This window comes from Chiloscyllium plagiosum, unplaced genomic scaffold (assembly GCF_004010195.1).
Source record: "Chiloscyllium plagiosum isolate BGI_BamShark_2017 unplaced genomic scaffold, ASM401019v2 scaf_229, whole genome shotgun sequence".
Lineage (NCBI taxonomy): Eukaryota > Metazoa > Chordata > Chondrichthyes > Orectolobiformes > Hemiscylliidae > Chiloscyllium > Chiloscyllium plagiosum.
The window spans coordinates 97849-120835 of NW_025215357.1; the positions used below are offsets into that span (position 1 = coordinate 97849).

Below are 22987 nucleotides of genomic sequence, written 5' to 3' on the forward strand. Positions count from 1 at the left end.
CTTGAAGAGCATAAAATACAGAAACGAATGCTCCATTAGTTTTACATACAGAGTGTTGTTATGTATTATAGGAGGGCCCGAGACTGAAACTGAAACTGAAAAGCAAATGGATGCTTTGTATCTTAAAGCTTTGGAAGGATTTATCATGATGGCCACGCAGGATGGAGATATCATTTTCCTATCAGAAAATATTAGCAAGTACATGGGTCTTACACAGGTGAGTTACTAACTAACAAAACCCAGTTTCACAATGCGTTTAGAATAGCGATTGAATTTGGGATTTATGTCTTGTACTTTCCCTTTGAAAGTTATACATAGTCTTCAATGATGGAGAATGGAGGTCAGCATATTTAGTGTCATAGTTAGCATGTCTGTAACTCCATTGAAGTATATAGTTCTGTATCGTTGCATTTGTAAGTGTCCTGATAATGGAATAAACATAATCAGCAATACACAAATGTCAGTCTGATACAAAACTGCAGCAAAATAGAATAATATTGCATGTTAAAGATTGAGGGAGTCTACTTTCATGGTGGTTTATGTCATTTTCCTGGGGTTATCATGACTTTTTCTTTGAAGTTCTAGGGCTAAGTGAGGAACTCCTTGTGAATACACTCTCTCTAACCCCCCCTCACCATGCTCACCAGTTATTTTTGATTCTGTCAGGGTTTGTTAGAAAAATGTGTAAATAAATAGTACATTTATTCTGACCAAGTTACACTTCCTGCAGGTTACAGGTCCTTCCAAATACAAAGCAATATTGTGTTCTTGCATTTGTAGAACCCTTTGAATGAAGACAGAATCTTCCTTGAAGCAACCAATAAAACATGCATTTTATATGTCTATAAGGCCAAAGTGATCACATTCAAGTTGGTGAGAGGTTCCAACACGTCATGGTGTTATGACATTAAGGGATTAATTTGGATTCTGTCAAGTGGAAATATTGAGCCCAATTTTTCAGTTTTTTTTGAAAATTCATTTGTAGGATGTTATTATTGGCTAACGTTTTTTTGACCATTCCTCATTAATTGAAATTGGTAGATTGCTAGGCTATTTCAGAGAGTAGTTAAGAGTCAACCATTTTGCTATGGGTCTGCTGTCACATGTAGGACAGAAGGAGAAAGAATTTCCTTCCAGAAAGGACACTAATGATCTAGATGTGATTTGACAACCATCGGCAATAAGTTGATAATGGTACAGAACTAGGACCAACTTTCTGTTCCAGATTTGTTGATTAATTGAATTTAAATTTCACCAGTTGCCATGATGGAATTTGATGGATCTAACATGAGAATCTCAGTCCTTGCATCATGCACTAATACTGCAACAGATTACAGTGTTCTTTAACAAATCTGGAACTGAAAGCTATCCTCATTAATATTGCCATGATATGATTGTTGATTCCTTGTTTTGATTCCTGATGAAGGGCTTATGCCCGGAATGTTGATTCTCCTGGTCCTCGAATGCTGCCTGGCCTGCTGTGCTTTTCCAGCACCACATTTTTGACTGACTTCTTTTGAGCATGGATTTGTTTGACCATGTTAAATTGGGTGTTTCACTGGTGAACTTTAAAGTTTATTCTGCATAACTAAACTCAGAGTTTGTTTCTATCAGGTGGAGTTGACTGGACACAGCATTTTTGATTTCACCCATCCTTGTGACCATGAGGAGATCAGAGAAAATTTGACTATAAAGAATGGTAAGCATATTGTTTATTTAAAATAATAACAATTTCTGTTTTACATCCCTTTGGCTTACAAACTATGAATAACATGGGTTAACAAGCAATCATGTCCCATGTGGTTGGCACTTTTACATAAGCCTCTGTTCGTCTCTGAGAACAGCGTATTAATAGACATTGAGTCATAGAGATGTACAGCATGGAAACAGACCCTTCAGTTGAACTTCCCCGTGCTGACCAGATATCCCAACCCAATCTAGACCCATTTGCCAGCATTTGGTCCATTTCCGTCTAAACTCTTGCTATTCAGCTACCTATCTAGATGCCTTTTAAATGCTGCAATTGTACCAGCCTTCACCACTTCCTCTGGCAGCTCATTCCATACACGTACCACCCTCTGTATGAAAACGTTGCCCCTTAGGTCCATTTTATATCTTTCTCCTCTCACCCTAAACCTATGCCCTCTAGCTCTGGACTCCCCTCTAACCAACGTCCTGTACAGTCACAACATGACCTCCCAACTCCTGTACTCAATACTCTGACCAATAAGGGAAAGCATACCAATTGCCTTCTTCACTATCCTATTTACCTGTGACTCCACTTTCAAGGAGCTGTGACCCTGCACTCCAGCAACACTCTCCAGAACCTTACCATTAAGTGTATAAGTCATGATCTGATTTGCTTTTCCAAAACGCAGCACTTCACATTTATCTAAATTAATCTCCATTTGCCATCCATTGATCAAGATCCCGTTGTACTCTGAGGTAACCTTCTTCGCTGTCCATTACACCTCCAATTTTGGTGTCATCTGCAAACTTACTAACTATACCTCTTATGTTCTCATCCAAATTATCTTTACATTTCCTTCTCTTTTGGGAAAGTCCAATACCTCTTCATACCCTCTGGTAAACAGATGGATGCAGTCTGTATTTGTAGCAATATTTGAAGGAATACAGAGGCTGGAATTTTCCACAATGCAGTGAAAGTCTGGTGTGGGTGTGGAAGCCAGTTCTGTGTGGGGGTGGATCAGACACAGTTTTGTGTGTGACCATGCAGTTCTCAGATTATTACGCAGGCATTCAACAGGCAAACAGTGAAGCTGATGGAATCAATACAAAAAATTGCAGATGCTGGAAACCAGCAACAAAAACAGAAGTTGCGAGAAAAGCTCAGCACGAGTGGTAGCATCTGTGAAGAGAAATCGAAGTTAGTGTCTTGGGTCCATTGACCCTTCTGAAGAACTGCACGTGAATCTTATGGGGCAGACAGCAAGTTCTTGCTCCTGCCATTACCAGTCAGGGTCAAAGACCGTGGCCAAATTTTAAAGGACACATAGAAGGGCTGATTAGGGATAGTCAACATGGCGTTGTGCGTGGGAAATCATGTCTCATGAACTTGATTGAGTTTTTTGAAGAAGTAACAAAGAGGATTGATGAGGGCAGAATGGTGGACGTGATCTATATAGACTTCAGCAAGGGGTTCGACAAGGTTGCCCATGGGAGACTGGTTAGCAAGGTTAGATCTCATGGAATACAGAAGAAACTAGCCATTTGGATACAGAACTGCCTCAAAGGTAGAAGACAGAGGGTGGTGGTGGGGGGTTGTTTTTCAGACTGGAGGCCTGTGCCCAGTGGAATGCCACAAGGATCAGTGCAGGGTCCACTACTTTTCATCATTTCTATAAATGACCTGGATGTGTGCATAAGAAGTATAGTTAGTAAGTTTGCAGGTGCACCAAAATTAGAGGTGTTAAACTTGAAAGGGTTCAGAAAAGATTTACTAGGATGTTGCCAGGGTTGGAGGATATGAGGTGTAGGGAGATGTTGAACAGGCTAGGGCTGTTTTCCCTAGAGCATCGGAGGCTCAGGGGTGACCTTATAGAGGTATATAAAATCTTGAGGGGCATGGATAGGATAAAGAGACAAAGTCTTTTCCCTGGGATGGGGGAGTCCAGAACTAGAGGGCATAGGTCTAGGGTGAGAGGGGAAAGATATAAAAGAGACCTAAGGGGCAACTTTTTCATCCAGATGATGGTACGTATATGGAATGAGCTGCCAGAAGATGTGGTGGAGGCTGGTACAATTGCAATATTTAAAAGGTATCTGGATGGGTATATGAATAGGAAGGGTTTGGAGGGATATGGGCCAGGTGTTGGCAGGTGGGATTAGATTGGGTTGGGATATCTGGTCGGCATGGACGGGTTGGACCGAAGGGTCTAATTCCATGCTGTAATCTCTATGGCTCTATGACAAGCATTCTCTGCCAGCCAAAAGCATTAGCCCAGCCTATTTTGGCAAATTCCCAGCCCTGGAGATGTCACAGACATGTCAGACAGTGGCCCCATGGTTCAGTGGCATCCTGCTGTACCGACTCTGGTAGAAGTATAGGGTTCACATGTCCCAGCCTCATGTCTGCATGAGCTGATAGATGGGAGTGAATGCACAAATTGATATGTTCAACATATTCTTTGCAACCGTCCCTTCATCCCGCCTCAGAGGAGGGTAGATGTCCTTCATCTCAAACTTTACTGCAGGTCCTGACCTTGCTGGGATCTTGATATCATGAGATCCCCGATTCATGGAGTAACAGATCAACCCTGCAAGGCTTTTCCAAAAAGAGACCATACCTAAAGCTGGTTCTCATTGGTTATCTCATTATAACATGGGCTTGTCATCAGTTGGCCCACCCAGCACTACAGTCACTCATCCCAGCGGCAAAGACCCTCCTTACAATTCACTTTTTCACAGTTAGTGTGAAACTGCGTTCTGAGCTAGAGGAAGGTAAAATGGTGCATATCACTTTCAGAAAAAAAATGTTCCACTACCCTTTATCCTCTCCTGTGATCTACCAACTTCCTCCATTATCCTTGACCATTCCCAATATTAGGAATACACTCCTCCCTGTCACCTTTGAGCCTCTCTCCATTACATTGGACCCCTTAGAACAGTTGTCCAAATACCTACAGTCTCTCCAATCCAACAGCTGACACTATGCCAATGCCTATCCTGACCCTTGGCCATCCCATCATTAAAGCCATGTGCTCCTTTACCTTTAGAGAAATCCTCTCCCCATGATCCTCTTCCTGCTTATTCACCTTCAAATGTCACAATTGCTGTCACTTCCCAGCACTCTTGAGGCAATACCCAGGACAATACCATTGATCTGACTCTTTAGACACAATGCATATACATCAAACACTTCCCAACTGTAGCTACACCATGCACCTTCACATACCACCCTTCCCTGATGACATTTCCATCCTTGGCCAGTCTCCTTGCCCTGTGTCCTTTACACCACAGCTTTCCTATTTCGATTATCCTTCCAATCATTGGTTACTTAGACGACAGACAACTGTAAAAGAGCTTCCCAAATGGACAAAACAACGGCTACCCATTCCAAAATCCTGGTTGCTACCTTACCTACTGTGCACCTCTGTTATGCAGTTATGAACCTGAGAGCATGTATCACTCACTTTCAGAGAACTTAGTTTGTGGGTGGATGATAATTCCGGTGAGCTGCCCTTTTAATGAGCCACCATGAGATGCAAAAGCACACAATCAGGTTTTCTGATACTTCCTGTCAGGAAGCTCAATCTGCCTTTAAACGTCTGAGAATGTCATTACAAAAGTTCATGCTGCTCTTGCACTGGACCTGGAGACTCTCCTGTCAGCTTATAGTTTACAAGATATTTAGAAGTTTATTTTATTTCATGCCATAATGGCTTTTCAGGTCTGCCTATAATAGTCAAGTTGGCAAAGATGGCATATGGGCAAAACACACCTTGATTACATTCCGTTCAATCTATTTAAATTCTTTCAAATATGTAATCCCGTATAAGAACACTTTCATATGCATAACTCACATTAAAGTGCTTTGAAGTGTCATTCAAATGTAACTTTCCCCCCCCCCCCCTTTCCACATGATACATTGTGGAATCAGTAATGCAACCTTATTCCTACAATGATACCTTCAGGCTTATGTCAACAGATAGCTAGTGAAATTGTTTGCAGTTACAGCAGGTTGCTATTTGTTTAAAGAGCTTCAGTATTTAAATGTCTTAACAGTTTTATAGATCCAGTGGGTTGATCCACTTTTTATGCATAATAATGCATAAATAATCCCAAAGGGCTCTTGACCTCTCTCATAGGGATCCCTATATCTATTCAAAAAGATCCTTTTCCTCTCCATATGACTTTGCCTTTTGCTGAAATATCTAATGTCCACAAGTCATGTTTTATATATCACACAAAAAAAGATTGGATCTGTTTGAAGATAGTTGCATTTTACACGTTCAGCTGCAATCATGAATAAAAAGTACGAAAATTACACTGCGACCTAATTCCCATCCCAACCCATTGTGGAGACCACTTCCATCCCCATGAAAATCTAGCACTGTAATTCCTGAAGGAGGCCATCATAAATCTTTGCACACCTTGCATTGAGATTTGGAAAACATTCCTTTTACGAGTTGGTAAAAGCCACTTTGAAATTCGATAGAGATGTCTAACTCCAAGAAGTTCCGAGAGATCTCTGCCATCCCTCATAATTTCTAGGGCAGACTATATCGAATAAATCCCTGATATATCACAAACAGTATTTCTTTGGAAAGAGTCAACAACAAAAAAATTCTCAAGCAGAGGACATTGATTGCACTCATAACACAATACATGGCTCTAACTGTGAGCTTTATTAATCATTGAACAGAAGAGGCTATTACTCTATAAATGGACCATATATTGCAAAAAAAGTCTATATAGGAGACTGGCTTCAACTCTGTGCCTTTGTGCTGGACTTGAGGAAAACAGATTACACCATCCTCCAATTCCACCTACCCTTCCTGTGCTCTGTATTTCATTCAGCTGAAAATCTTTAACCGCACCCCATAATAATATCTATTGAGTATATGGTGAACATGGCATGTATATTCAATTGGCAAGCAGACAGAAAACTGACAGAAAGGTTTGGCATTGTCTCTATTTGAAGGTGCTTCATGCTTACATGAGAAGATTTTGCATTGCATTTGAAATGACAGTTCATTTATACAAAATGCGTGCAGATTTATTTCTTAATCTTGCCTAGTCCACCAAATTCTATTACCAGGTTGTGGCTATAGATGAGACAACATTAACTTTCGCCATGACTTCCATTCAGGGCTAAATTGGCAGTATTTTTGATTCACCTCCATAAATATTGATCCTTCTGTCCAGCAACTCTTAAAGAAACACCAACAAGTTGAATCTTCAAATAGTGCTTGCCCTGTTTCTGCGTTTTGAAGTTTCAGCCTCTTCTCCTTTAAAATATGTTGGTGCCAGATAACCTGTCCCCCTGACCCGTGGTGCTCCCAGAGCATCCTTCTCCAACTAGTGGAACATTGTTAACTAAGCTCCAGTTAAAGTGTGAGGTCAGCTCAGTCAATACAGATAGAATTATTAGGGAGAGGCCAGTGAACCTGGTGCAGTTGAGCCCTGTTTTTTGCTATCTGCTGCAGAGAGTCCCAGAATCACAGCTAAAACAGGCCATCTGGCAGGAAATTGTGCTCAATAGCTTAAATCACAGATGAAGTTTATTATTTAAAAAGCCACAACTAGCACAGTCTAAATGGCCTATTAACTTGAATTTAAAACCTCAATCATGTTTGTCCTCTAGCCTTGGAGCTGTTAATGTTTTGATGGGGAGAAGGTGGGGGAAATGAGGGAAAATCTCAGGGACCTGTTCCCAGGACATTGTGGGACGTTAGGCAGAAGATTGTGGGGCTTCTAACTGAAATATTTGTATCATCTATTACCAAGGTTGAGGTGCTAGAGGACTGGAGTTTGGCAAATGTTGTGCCTTTATTTAAGAAAGTCTGTAAGAATAAGCCTGAGAACTATAGATCAGTGAGTCTAATATCGATGATGAGTAAATTATTGGATGTGATTCTGAAAGATAGGATTTACATGCACTTGGAGAGGCAAAGAATGATTAGGGATAGGTAGCATGGGTTTGTGCAAGGGAAATTGTGTCTCACAAACTTGATTGAGTTTTTTGAGGAAGTAACCAAAAAATTGATGAGGCAGAGTGGACTGGAGTAAAGTTTTTCACAAGGTTCCACATGGTAGGCTAATTAGGAAAGTTAAATTGCATAGGATTCAGGGTGAGCTTGCTGATTGGATACAAGATCGGCTTGACGGTAGAAGACAGAGGGTGGTGGTGGAAGGTTTTTTTTTTGGACTGGAGACCCGTGACTAGTGGTGTTCTGCAGGGATCGGTGCTGTGTCCACTTTTGTTTGACATTTATATAAATGATTTGGATGAGAATATAGGAGGCATGGTTAGTAAGTTTGCAGATGGCACCAAAATTGGTGGTGTAGTGGATAGTGAGGAAAGCTATCTAAGATTGCAAAGAGGTCTTAATCAATTGGATGAATGGGCTGAGGAGGGGCAGATGAAGGTTAATTTAGATAAATGTGAAGTATTGCATTTTGGTAAAACAAATAAGTGCAGGACTTATAAAATTGATGGTATGGCCCTGGGTAGTGTTGTAGAACAGATAGAACTAGAGGTTCAGGTACATAATTCTTAGAAATTTGAGTCACAGGTAGTTAGGGTGGTTAAGAAGGCATTTAGCATGCTTGCCTTCATTGGTCAGATCTTTGATTATAGGAGTTGGGACCTCATGTTGAGGCAGCATGGTGGCTCAGTGGTTAGCACTGCTGCTTCACAGCACCAGGGACTAGGGTTTGATTCCAGCCTCAGGCAACTGTCTGTGTCGAGTTTGCACATTCTCCCTGTGTCTGCTTGGGCTTCCTCTAGGCGCTCTGATTTCCTCCCACAGGTGTGCAGGTTAGGTGGATTGGCCAAACTAAATTGCCCATGTTGTCTAGGGATGTGCAGGCTAGGGGGATTAGCCCTGGGAAATGCAGAGTTACAAGGATAGGGTTGGAGGTGTGTCTAGGTGGGATGCTGTTTGAACAGTCACGGTGGACTTGATGGGCCAAATGGCCTGCTTCCACACTGTACGGATTCTACGTTCAGGTTGTACAGGATGTTGGTGAGGCCTCTTCCAGAGTATTGTGTGCAGGTCTGGTTGCTCTGTTATAGGATGGATATTATTAAACAGGAGAGAGTTCAGAAAAGATTTACGAGGATGTTGCCAGAACTGGAGTGCTTGAGCTACAAGGAGAGGCTGTGACCTTTTTCACTGAAGCATAGGAGGTTGAGGGGTGACATTATAGAAGTTTATAAAATCATGAGGGACATAGATAACATGAATAAGGTATTTTCCGTAGTGTGGGTGAATTCAAAACTAAGGGGTATATTTTAAAGGACATGAGGAGCAACATTTTTACATGAAGAGTGGTTAGTGTGTGGAATGAACTGCCAGAGGATGTGGTAGATTCAGGTACAGTAACAACATTTAAAAGACATTTGGATCAATACATCAATAGGAAAGATTTGCAGGAATATGGGCCAAGCTCAGGCAGGTGGGACTAGTTTAATTTGGGAACATGGTCAGCATGGACTAGTTGGACCGAAGGATCTGTTTCCATGCTGTATGACTCTATGACTGTATGACTATGACTCTTTGAGAACTAATACGAAGAGAAGCTTGGAAGGTAATGTTGAAAATAGATACTGCAATGGCTAATTGTTGTTTGTCTCCAACCCCAGGTTTTGGAAAAAAACACAGAGATATGAATACAGAACGTGACTTCTTCATGAGAATGAAATGTACTGTGACAAACCGCGGAAGAACTGTCAACCTCAAGTCTGCCACCTGGAAGGTGAGAAACCAGAAGTAGTAATTAGTCAGCTACATTTGGTGGTTTTCTCCTTGTACCTTTAGGGTCAGAAATTCATTTCCTGTGTAAGGAAGCTTTCTAATCAATCACTGGTGAGGTAATGGGGTAGCAATATTAACAATTGACTGTTAAACACACAGCTGATCTTCTGTAAACCTGGGTTCAAACCCTGCTACCTCACATGGAATTTGCAATTCAATAAAAATAAAAAATCCAGACTGTAATGATGCACATGAAATCATGATTGATTGTTGGATACCCCATCTGGTTCTCCAGTACCCTTTAGGAAAGGAAACTTTGCCATCCTCAACTGGTCTGGCCGACATGTGATTCCAGACCCACAGCAGTGTGGTTGACTCTTAACTTCCCCTTGGGCAATAAATGCTGGCATAGTAAACATTGCTTACAGTGACTAAGGAAAAAGATTGTTTTAGAATAAAATAATATTTAAATGTTTGTCAAAACTAAAGGAACATGTTAGAATCACAAATTTTAATAATTTTCAGCGCACTATTGCCTCATGAAAGATTCACTAAATGGTCAAGTGAAAAAGAATCCTGTGGTCATATACTAGATTAAGGGTTTGATCCGTACTACTTTCACCTTCCTCCCAGCCATCCATTCATGTTTCATTCCTTGTGACTAACAACTTGCAGATCTCAAGTCTAAACAATTGCTGCAGCTCTCCTCCTCTCTCCCTTGACTTACTTCTGGATGGGTTGAGGTTGAGGAGACAGGATGAGCATGAAGAGAGGTGATGGAGAAGTCAATAAGGCAGCAATGTACCATCATCCTGGATGACCTCCACTGCTCCAGATAGCGCAGGTTTCTTAGTGCTGCAGCCCATGATTCACGGTGCTGAGGCAATGCTTACATTTTGGTCTTCCTCCAATCTTTTGGCTTTCTTACTTATGAGGTGGCCCATAATAAGTAAGAAAGCCAACAAAACTTGCGCTTGGATGATCTTAACATAGTTAAAAAATGGAGGTATTTGCAGGCAGTGAGAGGCACGTACAGGGCTGGTATTATTCGAAGAGGCAAGTGGGTGAGGTAGAGTTTCAGGCCTTTACCAGAAGTCCCCTCCATCACTAGATGCCAATTTTCAGCCAATTCAATAACTCCATGTGATATCAGAAAATGGTTAGAGGCACTGGATATGCAAAGACTACCAACCCTGACACAATATTGGCAGAAGTACTGAAGACTTATCCTCCAGAACGTGCCACACCCCTCGCCAAATTGTTCCATTCCAGTTATAATATTGGCATCTATCCGACATTGTGGGAAGTTGCCCAAGTATGTTCTGCACACAAAAATCAGGACAAATCCAACTCAGTTAATTACCACCCCATCAGTCTATTCTCAATCGTCATCACTGGCGAATTAGTTCCTCACAGAAATGAGAGAAGAAAATAAAATGAAAATGACACAAATATCAGGGGAAAATTCCAAACAAGTTTTAAGTTTTCTATTTTGCTTTATTAAGGTGTTGCACTGCACTGGCCACATCAAAATATACAATGCCTGCCAAGCTCACACACTGTGTGGGTATAAGGAGCCACCTCTGACTTGCTTGATCATGATGTGTGAGCCGATTCAACATCCATCTAATATTGACATCCCATTGGACAGCAAGACATTCCTGAGCCGCCACAGCATGGATATGAAATTTACTTACTGTGACGAGAGGTACAGTATTGTTTTAAATGATTACAATCACATCAGGAAATAACCTTGAGTTCTTCCCTGCATTTTAATTTTCCCCATTTTATGCTGCTAAGTACCTAACTGCAGAAATGGTAAATTAGTTCACTATGAAAACCTAGAAAGGGAAAAGTAAAGTTGCCATTGTCCCAGATAACCCGAAAGATGTTCTCCAATTAGAGAGAGATGATTGGCAGTGAGTTTAACCTGATGGCCTCAGGTGAGATTGAGAACTTGGGATCTTCAGAGTGACCTCAGCTAGTGTGGGAACTGAACCCACGCTGTTGGCTTCAACCTCTACATCACAAACCAGCCGTCCAGTGGATGAATATGATATAGAAATGTTCTTCTGTAACAGCAATGAGCATTGGGAATGAGTTTAAGGCTATTTTCAGCCAGGTGCCCAGGACATCCAAACCATTATGGCATTAACCATTTTACTTTAACAGATGTGGAATGTGCTGTCTTAAAGTCTGCAGTGACTATTTTGCCCTCACAAAGTTTCAAAGTGAGGTCCAGGACTAAGACTCAAATCCACCACAGGCCAAAATAAAAGCAGTGTTCTGTAACTCTAAGTGACTAAGTAAAATGAATATGCACAGTCTTCATTTAATTCCCAGTAGATGTTTAATCGCATCACAATATTATTCCTATTTTAATTCAAAATTGAGCATTTGATTCACAGATATCACATGGGAAATGAAAAGATATCAAGTCTGATAACTCTTTTGATCTGGAGGCAAATTATTAGGCAGTGTTATGCTGCATCTAACCACAGTGAATTTGGATGGGGGAAGATTAATTGATATCATCTGTAGCTTAGCATAGTGTACATTCTACATTATTTTAAAGATAAAGCGGTTTGCAAAAAGCAAAAATCATGTAGGCACAAAGGGTACAGCCAGTAGACAGTTGCAGCAGTAATGAACTGTCAAGTACACAGATATATTGTAATGCCATGAATGAACTGAAGACTGGTAGAACTTATTTATTTAACAGATTCACAGAGCAAAAATACACCCTTTACACAAGAACTATTAATATCTATTGCTGCATCTTCCTTAAAACTGTTTGGCATCTTGACCCTCCTGAAAACTAACATTTATAAACAGGACAAATAAAAATGTATTGTCTCAAATAACATACTCCTTAGAAAGGAGGTCACTGTTGAATCAGAATTTGCTGTTGTTAGTGTCTTGGAGTATGACATCTCAAACTTGACATTCAGTTGTCCGAGTGGTGCACTTCAATAATAGAATTATTGGATGGGGAGAGAGGCTGCTGGGAACCTGTATGACTCCATTGAACTATCTATTAATCAGCTTGAAAAGCTTGTTAACAGGCTGAGGAGGGCCAGAAAGTGATTTTCAATTTGCAGATTGCCAAACATAGACAGTCTGGTTCACATTAGCGCACAGCTGTTGGATGCACTATAGGAAAGCAATCAGTAATTATTTTACTGAGGAGGATTTTTGTCAGAAAGGGTTATTGTCACAGAGCAGATCATTACCTCTATGTTGGCTGTTTGGCTGCTGGCCCGCTGATGCCCTTTCCTCTACTCTATAAAGCATTGGCTGGCTGCTGGCTGCCTTGGAAGGTCCTGCTTGACTGTTAGCTTCCTCCTCCCATGTAAGGTTGCGGAGGCCCATGTTTAAGAAAGAAATAGATATATTTCTAGACACTAAAGATGCCAACAATTTTGTGGAAAGAGTGGGAGCACAGCGTTGAGATGGAAGGTCGGCTTTTAACATATGGAACGGTGGAGCCAGCTGGCTGGGCTGAATGGCCTATTCTTCCACCTATCTTCTATGTTTCATGAGTTTATACAAATATACAATGAGAAATTATCTGAGCAAGGCAGTCATTAATAGGTAAAAACAAGTAGGACCTCTGTTCCAAAGACTGGGGACTTTGTATCAAACAGCCAGTCCTTTTGGCAAGCAAAGTAATGATTTACCCAGCCAGCCTGTGCTTGCGAAACTCACAACACAATGTCTCACATTGGATGTGCTTCTGAAATTGGGCATTTGCTGAATAATCCCGACTGTGAGAGAAATTGCATTGCCTATGTATTTGAGGGCTCGCTTTGTGCTACACTTGCATGTGCTGGAAGCTACATGTATGAATACACCATACTCCCTTTTTTGTAGACAGAATATGTGTATACTGTATCTGTTTCAATTCAACCAAATAGGTGATAGCCATTCACTGGCGCATTTCTCAGGGCAATGCACTAACCAATCAAAATCAACCTGCCTTGTTTAAAATTTAAACAAGATCTGTTAATTGTCAATCAGCAATCATAGGTTAAACCTCCATGGCAACACCTCTACCAATTTGGAGTCCACTTGCTACTAATGATTTGAGATGATATAGGACATGATACATCCTCTTATGGCCTTCATTTTCTTTTCTGTTCAGCTACTCAGCACAAAATCACATATTCTAGATCAGTTTGTAGCACTTCCAAGTGTTTGCACACACTAAACATTAATTGTTCAGCCCTTTAATTCTTTTTGTTCTTGCCTTTCCCCTTATATATTAAAATTGATTTATAGAACACATCAATTAATAGCTGCATCCCTTTCTAAAATTTTTGTAAATTTTCATTTAATTAAAATATTTCTCTCATCCTTTCTTCTTTAATTCCTTTAAAATTTACATTCCACAATTTAATTACACTTCACTCTGTTTTATCAATAATATTTGCATACAAACTGTGACAGTTTAACATTTATTTTACCAGAATTGCAGCACTGATGGGATATTGTCCAGAAGAACTGCTTGGACGTTCAGTTTATGAGTTTTACCATGCATTGGATTCAGATCACATGATTAAAAGTCACCAAAACCGTAAGTGGACAATCCAAAGAACTTGTAACTTAATGTGGTAGTGAAAGTCAGTTAACTGCAAGATTGTTTTAAAATCACAATAGTAAAACCCTGCATTACTCATTTTCAGATCTTCAAATCTTCTCTCAGATCATTATATGATTTCAGTTGCTCCCCACCTCTGGCAGTAGTGGGTTTATATGATATTCTGGTGATACTTTGGCACTTTTAATTACTTTTGGGGATTCTCTTATTGTGGCAATTTTCATTCGTGTTCATAAAATATAATGTTTGTAAATATCCCAATAGTATTTCCAAGACCAACAAGACAAGAACATTCATTAAATAATTAAAAATAAATGTATAAAATAATTAATAATAAAATTAAAAGTGCACATGTAAACTATCAGACTCTTATGTAGATGGGAGGAGGTATGAATCAGCACCACCATATTAGTGTGAGGAAAAATATATCACCAAATGGGCGGCACAGTGGCTCAGTGGTTAGTACTGCTGCCTCACAGCACCAGGGACCTGGGTTCAATTCCTGCCTCAGGCAACTGTCTGTGTGGAGTTTGCACATTCTCCCAGTGTCTGTGTGGGTTTCCTCTGGGTGCTTTGGTTTCCTCCCACAGTCCAAAGATGTGCAGGTTAGGTGAATTGGCCATGCTAAATTGTCTGTAGTATTAGTTGTAGGGGAATGTGTCTGGGTGGGTTGCTCTTCGGAGGGTCAGTGTGGACTTGTTGGGCCGAATGGCCTGTTTCCACACTGTAGGGAATCTAATCTAATCAAGTCACTGCTGATACAACTTCCCCACTTTTTTGTAAGTTCAACAAAAAAAATTGGAAATAAAATGCACCTATCTTATAGTAACCATGAAACCACTGTTGATTGTTGTAAAAACCCATGCTTCACTAATGTCCTTCAAGGAAGGAATTTGTCATCCTTACCCATAGCAATGTGGTTGATTCCAGGCAATATGGGACAGACAATAAATATCAGCCCAACCAGCAATCACCATGCTCCATGAATGAATGGGAAAAAAAGCCAGAAGAATTTACTTGGGGCAAATCAGCCTCTACGATATATTTCCCAGTGGACTCTAAACAAATTGATGAATGGGATAAGAAAGGTAGTCTTGAAACAGTGGGCTGGCCAGGATGCTTCAGATGCTGGGGTTTCCTTGCATTTTTTTTTGTTTCATTTTAGTGGTTAACAAGCATACAAATCCTCAGCTTTTCAAATGGGGCAAAGATTAGAAGAGCGAGGATATTATGATGAACTTTTATAGGACTCATGTTAGACCTCAACTAAAATATTGTGCATATAGTTCTGGGAACCATACTATAGAATAGATGTGAATGCATTGGAGACAGTGCAAAGAGATTTCCAAGAATGGTTCCAGGGATTTGAATTGTTAATTATAGAGCATAGATTGGAGAGGTTGCATACGTCCGAAGGATCAGAGGAGATCTACTATACATTTTCAGAATCATAATGGAGTTGGATAGAGTAGATAGGAAGAAGCTGTTCCAGCTTGTGAGATGATGAACAATGAAATAACACAGATTAATACCATTTTCAAAAGAAGCAAACGTGATGCGAGAAAAAGCTTTTTCACACAATGAGTGGTTTGAGTCTGAAATAAGTGGGGTGGTGAAAGCAGGTTCAATGAAAGGAATTCAAGAGAACACTGGATGGTTATTTATATTAGAAATAACCTGCATACATCTGGAGAAAAGACAAAAGAATTGCACTGAATTCTGATACTCATTTGGAAAGCTAGGGCAGTCATGATGGAACAAACAGCCTCGTTCTGCACTTTAACTTCACTTCAGTCGCTCTGTAATATTATTCTCTTAAAACCATCAAATTGGTGGTAAAATTCTTCTCCAATATCCTTATCAGGACCCATTCTTCTGCAGAAATGACGCTGAGGCTAAAATAAGAAAGCAATAAGGTGGCATTCTTGGACAGAAAGAGGAAATAGTCTTTAAAGTTTTCTTCATTTGAACTGACCTTGCAAGAAGGCTAAGCAGGTTTTGCAAACAGTTTGTTCAGGTTTACTGTTGGCTAACTGTGTTCCTTACCGTGGCACATTTCGTTTAATAATATATTTCAGAATATGTTCATAAACAAGAAATATACAGATTACAACTGGACCATCTTTGGAAGCAAGGAGTCCTTGCTTCCAAAGATGTGGACAAAAAAGGATATCCTAGTGCTTTGCTGTTTTGAGCTGTTGATTGGAAAATGCATATATTTATATATTTTGTTTCCCAATAATCATTCACTATCACCTGGCAATATAAATTCTATGAAGAGAAAAATGAGACTAACTCACTTCAGGAACAAAGCTGTTTCCCTACAAGAAGTTCATGTATTTGAATCCTAATTTTAGCTATCCTAATTGACCTTGAGAGTTTTCAGCATAATCAGAACCTGATTCATTTGAGGAAGAAGGGAAAAGAAATCAGAGCTAAACCTACAGGAACACAGCTCCTTGTTTCCCACTCAAAGAGGCATCCATATATCTAAGTTTCAGGTCTTATTGAATGAATAATAATGCACGAGGTATGGGAATGTAATCAATCAAAGGCCAAATGAAGACAGAGAAAGATGGGAATGCAGCAGTAAAGTAAAATTCTCTAAACTGACATAAAATGACTTACAAACTGTATATGATGTATATAATTAATCATTGAGGCTTTAATTCATTCAATTGTCATTATTAATACCTCATGTTCTTCAACCAACTCCAAATAAATATAATCTCAAATTTTGTCTCTTAACTATATTTTTCACCTTTGATAGCTGATTTAATTTCTCATTTTACAAAGCCATTATTTTCAATAGTGTGAAATCTTTGTGAAGTTTCAATATGAACAAAGTAAACAAAATACTAGTCTCTTAAATTAACAATTTCTGTTTTATTCTCCATGCTTTGTGCATAATATCTAAAGGTGCTTATAAGCAGCTGGTTAATAGATCAGTAGAAGGCAAACAGCGATCAGCAGTCTAGTTTAACTTCCACATGGCAGTACTTGCGTAATCACTGACCTATCAGATTGGCAGGTATCCTTCTAGTGACATTGTGTGTTGTTTCAAACAAGATTACAGCAATAACAAGGCCTTCTGGAAAACAAGTAACTGGACCATGGCACACATTGAGATTTTATTGATTGCACCCAATGTAATTATCCTTTCAAAACACAATGATAACTACCAGATTAAGGCAGTCTACCAAAACTCATATTGGATCAAAGTACAGTTTAGATTACAAAGTAGCAGGTTCATAAGTCAGATCACAAATATATTGCTGTTTTGATTTCAACTTTAAACAGAAAAAAACATTGTTCATTATTGCTGAATGCATTTTCCAAGTGTGGAAAATACATGTTTAAAAATTTAACAATGTGAGGAGATCCAAGATGGTGGCAGTATAAGTGGTCTGCTGTGCTGGGCTCTGTGCCATACCCAGGGCAAGGTGGACCTTTACTGCCCCCCCCCCCCCCTTATCAACTGCCCCAGGAGAAAAAAAGTATTGATTTTAAACTTGCTGACTATTCGGAGCTGCTGAAATCATTTGGGATGAAGTCCGGAAAAGGAAAGGGGCCTAAAGGAGGACAGCAGACAAGGTACTCCCCTACTGCATTGGGGTGCCTGCAGCCAGTGTTCAGACTCCCAGGGCAGCCCCTTTGGATCCAACAGGACAGCAGCTGGATTTTGCCAAACTCTGAACGTGGATTCAAGCAGCAGTTGATCCACTATCTGCCATGCTGAAAAACATGAGCAGGAAATCCAGCTGCTGGAATGAAGATTGGAGGCAGTGGAGGACAGGATCGCGGCATCGGAGACTGTAGCGGAGGTCTCGGGAGAAAGAATCTGAAAGCTGGAAAACCAGATTCGGGTCCTTCAGGATCAAGTCGATGACCTGGAAAACAAAAACAAAATGAAACACTTACAGATCGTGGGTCTCCCAGACGCGAGGAAGGCGAGGACCTCATCGGCTTTTTGCAGGGGTTGCTCCTGAGGTTCCTAGGGTTGGGGTTGGAGTCGGAGCCGGGCCTGGTAAGCGTGGAGTGGGCCCACCGGATCACAATGCGCACGTCTGGATCGGACCCGCGTTCCCGCTCGGTCCTAATGCAGCTCCTGTATTATAGAGAAAAAGTTAATATTTGAAACAGCAAGAAGACTGGGAAGAAATTCACAAGCTTTAATGTATAAAGGTTCAAAGATAATGCTTTTTTCAGGAATTTTCAGGAGCCTTAATCAACAAGAGAAGGCCAACTGATGATGTCAAGAAAGAATTAAGGGATCTGAACATTCAATACTCCTTGAGGTACCCGGCCGTGTTGCGTTTCGCCCATGGGGGATGATATATGTAACTCTGACTCCACAGAAAAGACAAAGGACTTTGTGAAGTCTTTGAATTGAAGGACCCGAGTCGGGATTGGAGGGAAGGGGGCATCATTGCGGACAATGGTTTTGGGGGTGTTTATTAGCCCCTTTCTACTTCCCTCTCCCCCTTGCTTTTTTTTTGGTTATTGGTTTTATATGTACAGCTTTGCTGTAAAATTGGAATTATTTTAGATATCGGTCGGTTGGGTATTATCTAAGGCTCCTTTTTTGCTATTGCTGTCCTTTTGATTTTGTATTGGGTGTGGCTAGATCTGTGGTTAGGACGTGTGGATTGGAGGGGGTGGTGGTGATGGGCATCCATTGTTAACTTTCAGAATATAAATAACAACAGGTTTTCCTCATTTGTGAATTGCCTGGGGCTAGGGCATGGCCTCAGCTAGAGGGAGTTAAGATGGTAGTAAGGATTGGGAGGGGCAAGGGGGAAGATCTTGAGCCAATTGGGGGTAATTTGGGTATTTTCTTCAGATAAGTGTAGTGTTTTTTTTAGTTGTAGTTGTTTTTATAGGAATAGTTTTTCGATCTCATACAGTTATTATCTTTGTAACTCATCACACCTCAGATAAGCTCCCTCCTCCTGGGAAAACACAGGCTGCCCCAGATGACCATGGCTAGTGATTCAGTTGGTGCACCTGGAATATAAATGGGAGCCATTCTCCTATTAAAAGAAAGAAGGTCTTATTAAGCCTCAGGAATGAAAGGATGGACATTGCCCTGCTGCAGGAAATGCATCTAACTGATAAGGAACATCTGAAACTGTAGCGGGGTGGGGTTTATGACAGGGTATTTTTCTCATCCTTCAGCTCAAAGAGAAGAGGAGTGGATATACTGATAAGAAGGAACCTCCCTCTCTAGGTAACAGAGCAGATTCAGGATGAACATGGATAGTTTATCATTCTTAAACCTCTAATACATGGAGAAGAGTGCGGCGTTTTTAATGTATATTGTCCCCGGCACACCCTCTTACATTTCTAATGGCTAACTTAATGAATCTTGGGGTTTGTCGTATAATTATAGGAAGGGATTTTAATTGCCTTATAGATCCAGAGATTGACAGGGTCCCAAAAGGCCTGGTAGGCACGCCCATGCAGTCTAAACAGATGGTGGCCATGTGCGATGAGTTGGGACTAGTGGATGTGTGAAGGCACCTCCACCCGAATGGAAGAGACTTCATGTTTGATTCTAATCCACACAAGTGCCATACGTGAATCGACATTTTTTTTATGCCAGCTGAAGGTTTGGACAGAACACTGGCATGCAGAATTGGGAATATAGCTGTTTTGGATCATGTGTCAGTGTATTTAGATGTTAAAATCAAGGATAGTGGAATGGATGCAAGTCACTGGCGCATGGATCCATTTTTGTTAGGGGATAGCAAATATGTTGAATATATTACAAGAGAGTTCAGGGCCTTTTGGGATATCAATTCAGGTACGGCTAGTAATCCAGCAATACTTTGGGAGGCCACTAAGGCATATTTACGAGGCCTGATCATTTCATATTCGGCGACTAGAAAGAGGCAGAGGGAGGAGCAACAATGGATGCTGGAGGCCCGGCTGAAGATAGCTGAGAAAACATATTATAATAGGCCGTCATTGGTTAAGCTGCAGTGGGTCACAGCTCTCTGTGCTGCTCTCGACTCAATGTACACACAAGTGGCTAAAAAAAAGAGTTCTCCTTTGCCAAAGAAAGACTGCTTGAATTTGGAGATAAGCCTGGTAGATATCTGGCTTATTTGACTAGAAGGAAAAAAGCTTCTCAATCTATTACATCCGTTAGGAAGAAGGCTGGTACGATTACCCGTGAATTGAAGACAATCAATGTCCAGATTAGGGAATACTTTGCAGAGCTATATTGGTCGGAGAGGGACGAACACGGTACAATGGGAATGCAGTACTTTTTTGAAAATCTGGACCTGCCCAATATAAACCTGGAACAGGCTTCCCTTTTGAATGCGCCTATAATGATAAACAAGTGTAGGAAGCAATAAGGCATCTCCAGGCTGGCAAAGCACCGGGGCCAGATGGATTCCCAACTGAATTCTATAAGGAATTCATAAACATGTTAGTGGAGCCACTTCTGGGGATGTATAACTATTCTTACACACAGGATTGTCTTCCGCCTTCTCTTAGGGAGGCTAATATCTCCCTCATTTTAAAGAAGGGGAAGGATCCTGAAGAGTGTGCTTCATACAGAACAATTTCACTATCAAATATAGATTTCAAAATTTTATCCAAGATGCTGGCTCTGAGGTTTGAGAAGGTCCTGCCACATATTATAAAAGAAGTTCAAATGGGTTTTCTCAAGGCTGTAGCTCCTCCAACAATATCAGGAGGGTACTGAACACAGTACAGGTATGCCAGCAAAGATTGATCCCGAGTTTGGTGGTCTCCCTAGACGCGAAAAAGGTGTTTGATTGGATAGAATAGCCGTATCTATTTGAGGTCCTAGAGCACTTTGGTTTGGGGGGGTTCCTTTGCCAGATGGGTAGCAGTACTATATAATGATCCCAAGGCGGTATTATAAATGGTATTAAGTCAAATAGCTTTAATATTGGAAGAGGTAGTCGACAGGGGTGTCCTTTATTACCGCTGTTATTTACCTTGGCGAATGAACCGTTTACTGTAGCTATCAGGAGGGATCCTAAAAGAATAACGCCAAAGATGGGAATGGGGAGCATAAGATCACCCTATATACTGTCAACATCCTTTTGTTTTAGGCCAATCTGGAGAAGGCTGTTCCTCGACTGATCCAAGACAATTAATTCATATGGATCTATTAGGTGATTAAAATCCCCTCCTATAATCATACGACGAACCCCAAGATTCACTAATTTAGCCATTGCATCAATTAGAAATTTAAGAGGGTGCCAGGATCAATTTTTCAATTTTTCATGCCAGTAGGGGGATTAGTGGAGGCGCCTAATCTGAAGGATGAAATGCAATTCTCATTTAGATGGTCACCAAATCGTTTTCTTGTATTTGGGAATTTTTATAACCCCTTCCTTCCACCAGCTGTATAAAGCTAAATGTGTACAACTACTAAAGAGGATAAAGCAGGATTTGCAGCAGTGGAAGGGGTTACATTATCATGGTTGCGCCGAATAGCCCTGATTAAGATGAATATTCTTCCTCGACTTGTCTAGGTAACTTGTTGTTACCTAGACAAGTATTACGGAGGCTCAGTGGTTGGCTAGGGTCCTTTATTTGGTGCCATTGGCATCCTCTAATTAAATTCACTAAATTGCAGCTTTCACAGGGTGAGGGAGGGGTGTATCTTCTGGATTTGAAGAAATACCAAATAAGTGCTTTGTTAACATATGTTGGTAACTGGGTACGGGGGAATTCGGAGTTGATTTGGCTTGACATTGAAGTCTCGCAGTCAAGATGTCCTTTAATTAATGTATTATTCACAGACAAGATGAAATCCTTGATCCAGCAGTGTAAAAGTCCAATTATTTTAAATACGGTGAAAGCCTAGAGGATAATGAGGCAACATGAGGGCAATTTGTCTAAGACTTCGCCATTTACCCGGTTGGTGGGAGCCCAGGGATTTAAACCTGTGACAATAGACTCCAACTTTAAGGCATGGGAGAATAAGGGAATCTTCTGTCTGGGAGACTTATTCGAGGGGGATGTCCTAATGTCATTTAGTCAGTTACGTCAGAAACATGGATTGTCTAATAGGGACCTTTTCCGATATTTCCAAATAAGGGACTATAAACGAGGAAGACCACGCTCCCGGTCCAATGTTACAAATCAGACATGGAGAAAAGAATACTCCAATGTACAGGTGCTCTTTCACTCAGTACTTTATATCATTTACACAAAGGTTGCACCTTGGGGGACATGGAAGGATGCTGTAGGACATGGAATCGAGAGTTAGGAGAGGATATTTCATCGGAGGTATGGGAAGACATCTGGGGGAACGTCAGGAAATCTCAGTATTTAACAGAGCACAGGCCATGCAATTGAAGATCTTACACAGGGCTCATATGGCGCCAGAGAGGCTAGCTAAGTTCAAGAGCGGAGTATCATCAGGGTGTCCCCAATGTAATATTAGTATAGGCACTCTTACACGTTGCTACTGGTCATGTAGTAAGGTCCAGAGATACTGGAGTGCTATAGTAAGGGAGCTAAAGGACATCCTGGGGATTGAAATTAACGTGGATCTGGTAATTCTTCTTCTGGGGTTGCCAAACTTGCCCTCTCTGGGGAAACATGGGAAGAGATTGTGTAACATTCTTACTGTGCGAGGAAGAACATTCTAGTGAATTGGACACTGGAAAACCCCCCAGGTCTCTTGGGGTGGCGCAGGCTGGTATTGGAGCATCTCCCCCAACACTACCTCACAAATATGATGCACCACAAAATGGAATAGCTTTACAAGACGTGGCGGCCCTTCCTAAATTATATTGACGCTGACTTATCAGCAATATTAATCAGGGTCATGGTATAGCCGTGGGAATCAGTCTGGGTGCCTGTGGGGCCCTGGGAGGAGGAGACTGGAGGAAAAAGAATACGGGGACTGTGGATGGTGCTCAGAGGGATGGGAGCCTCAGTGAAGGTG

At 40.9% G+C, this 22987-nt stretch overlaps 1 protein-coding gene across 2 annotated transcripts in view; it reads left to right on the plus strand.

Moving 5' to 3' along the window:
* LOC122548302 (endothelial PAS domain-containing protein 1-like) overlaps window positions 1-14075 on the plus strand; it is a 101852-nt gene extending 87777 nt beyond the window's left edge. For both annotated transcript variants that reach the window (XM_043686830.1, XM_043686831.1), the window contains exons 3-7: window positions 72-217; window positions 1615-1699; window positions 9332-9444; window positions 10949-11151; window positions 13913-14075. In XM_043686830.1, coding sequence (XP_043542765.1) covers window positions 72-217; window positions 1615-1699; window positions 9332-9444; window positions 10949-11151; window positions 13913-14060 — 695 coding nt within the window. In that variant the 3' untranslated portion in view covers window positions 14061-14075. The remainder of the gene's footprint in view (window positions 1-71; window positions 218-1614; window positions 1700-9331; window positions 9445-10948; window positions 11152-13912) is intronic.
* The last annotated feature ends 8912 nt before the right edge of the window (window positions 14076-22987 follow it).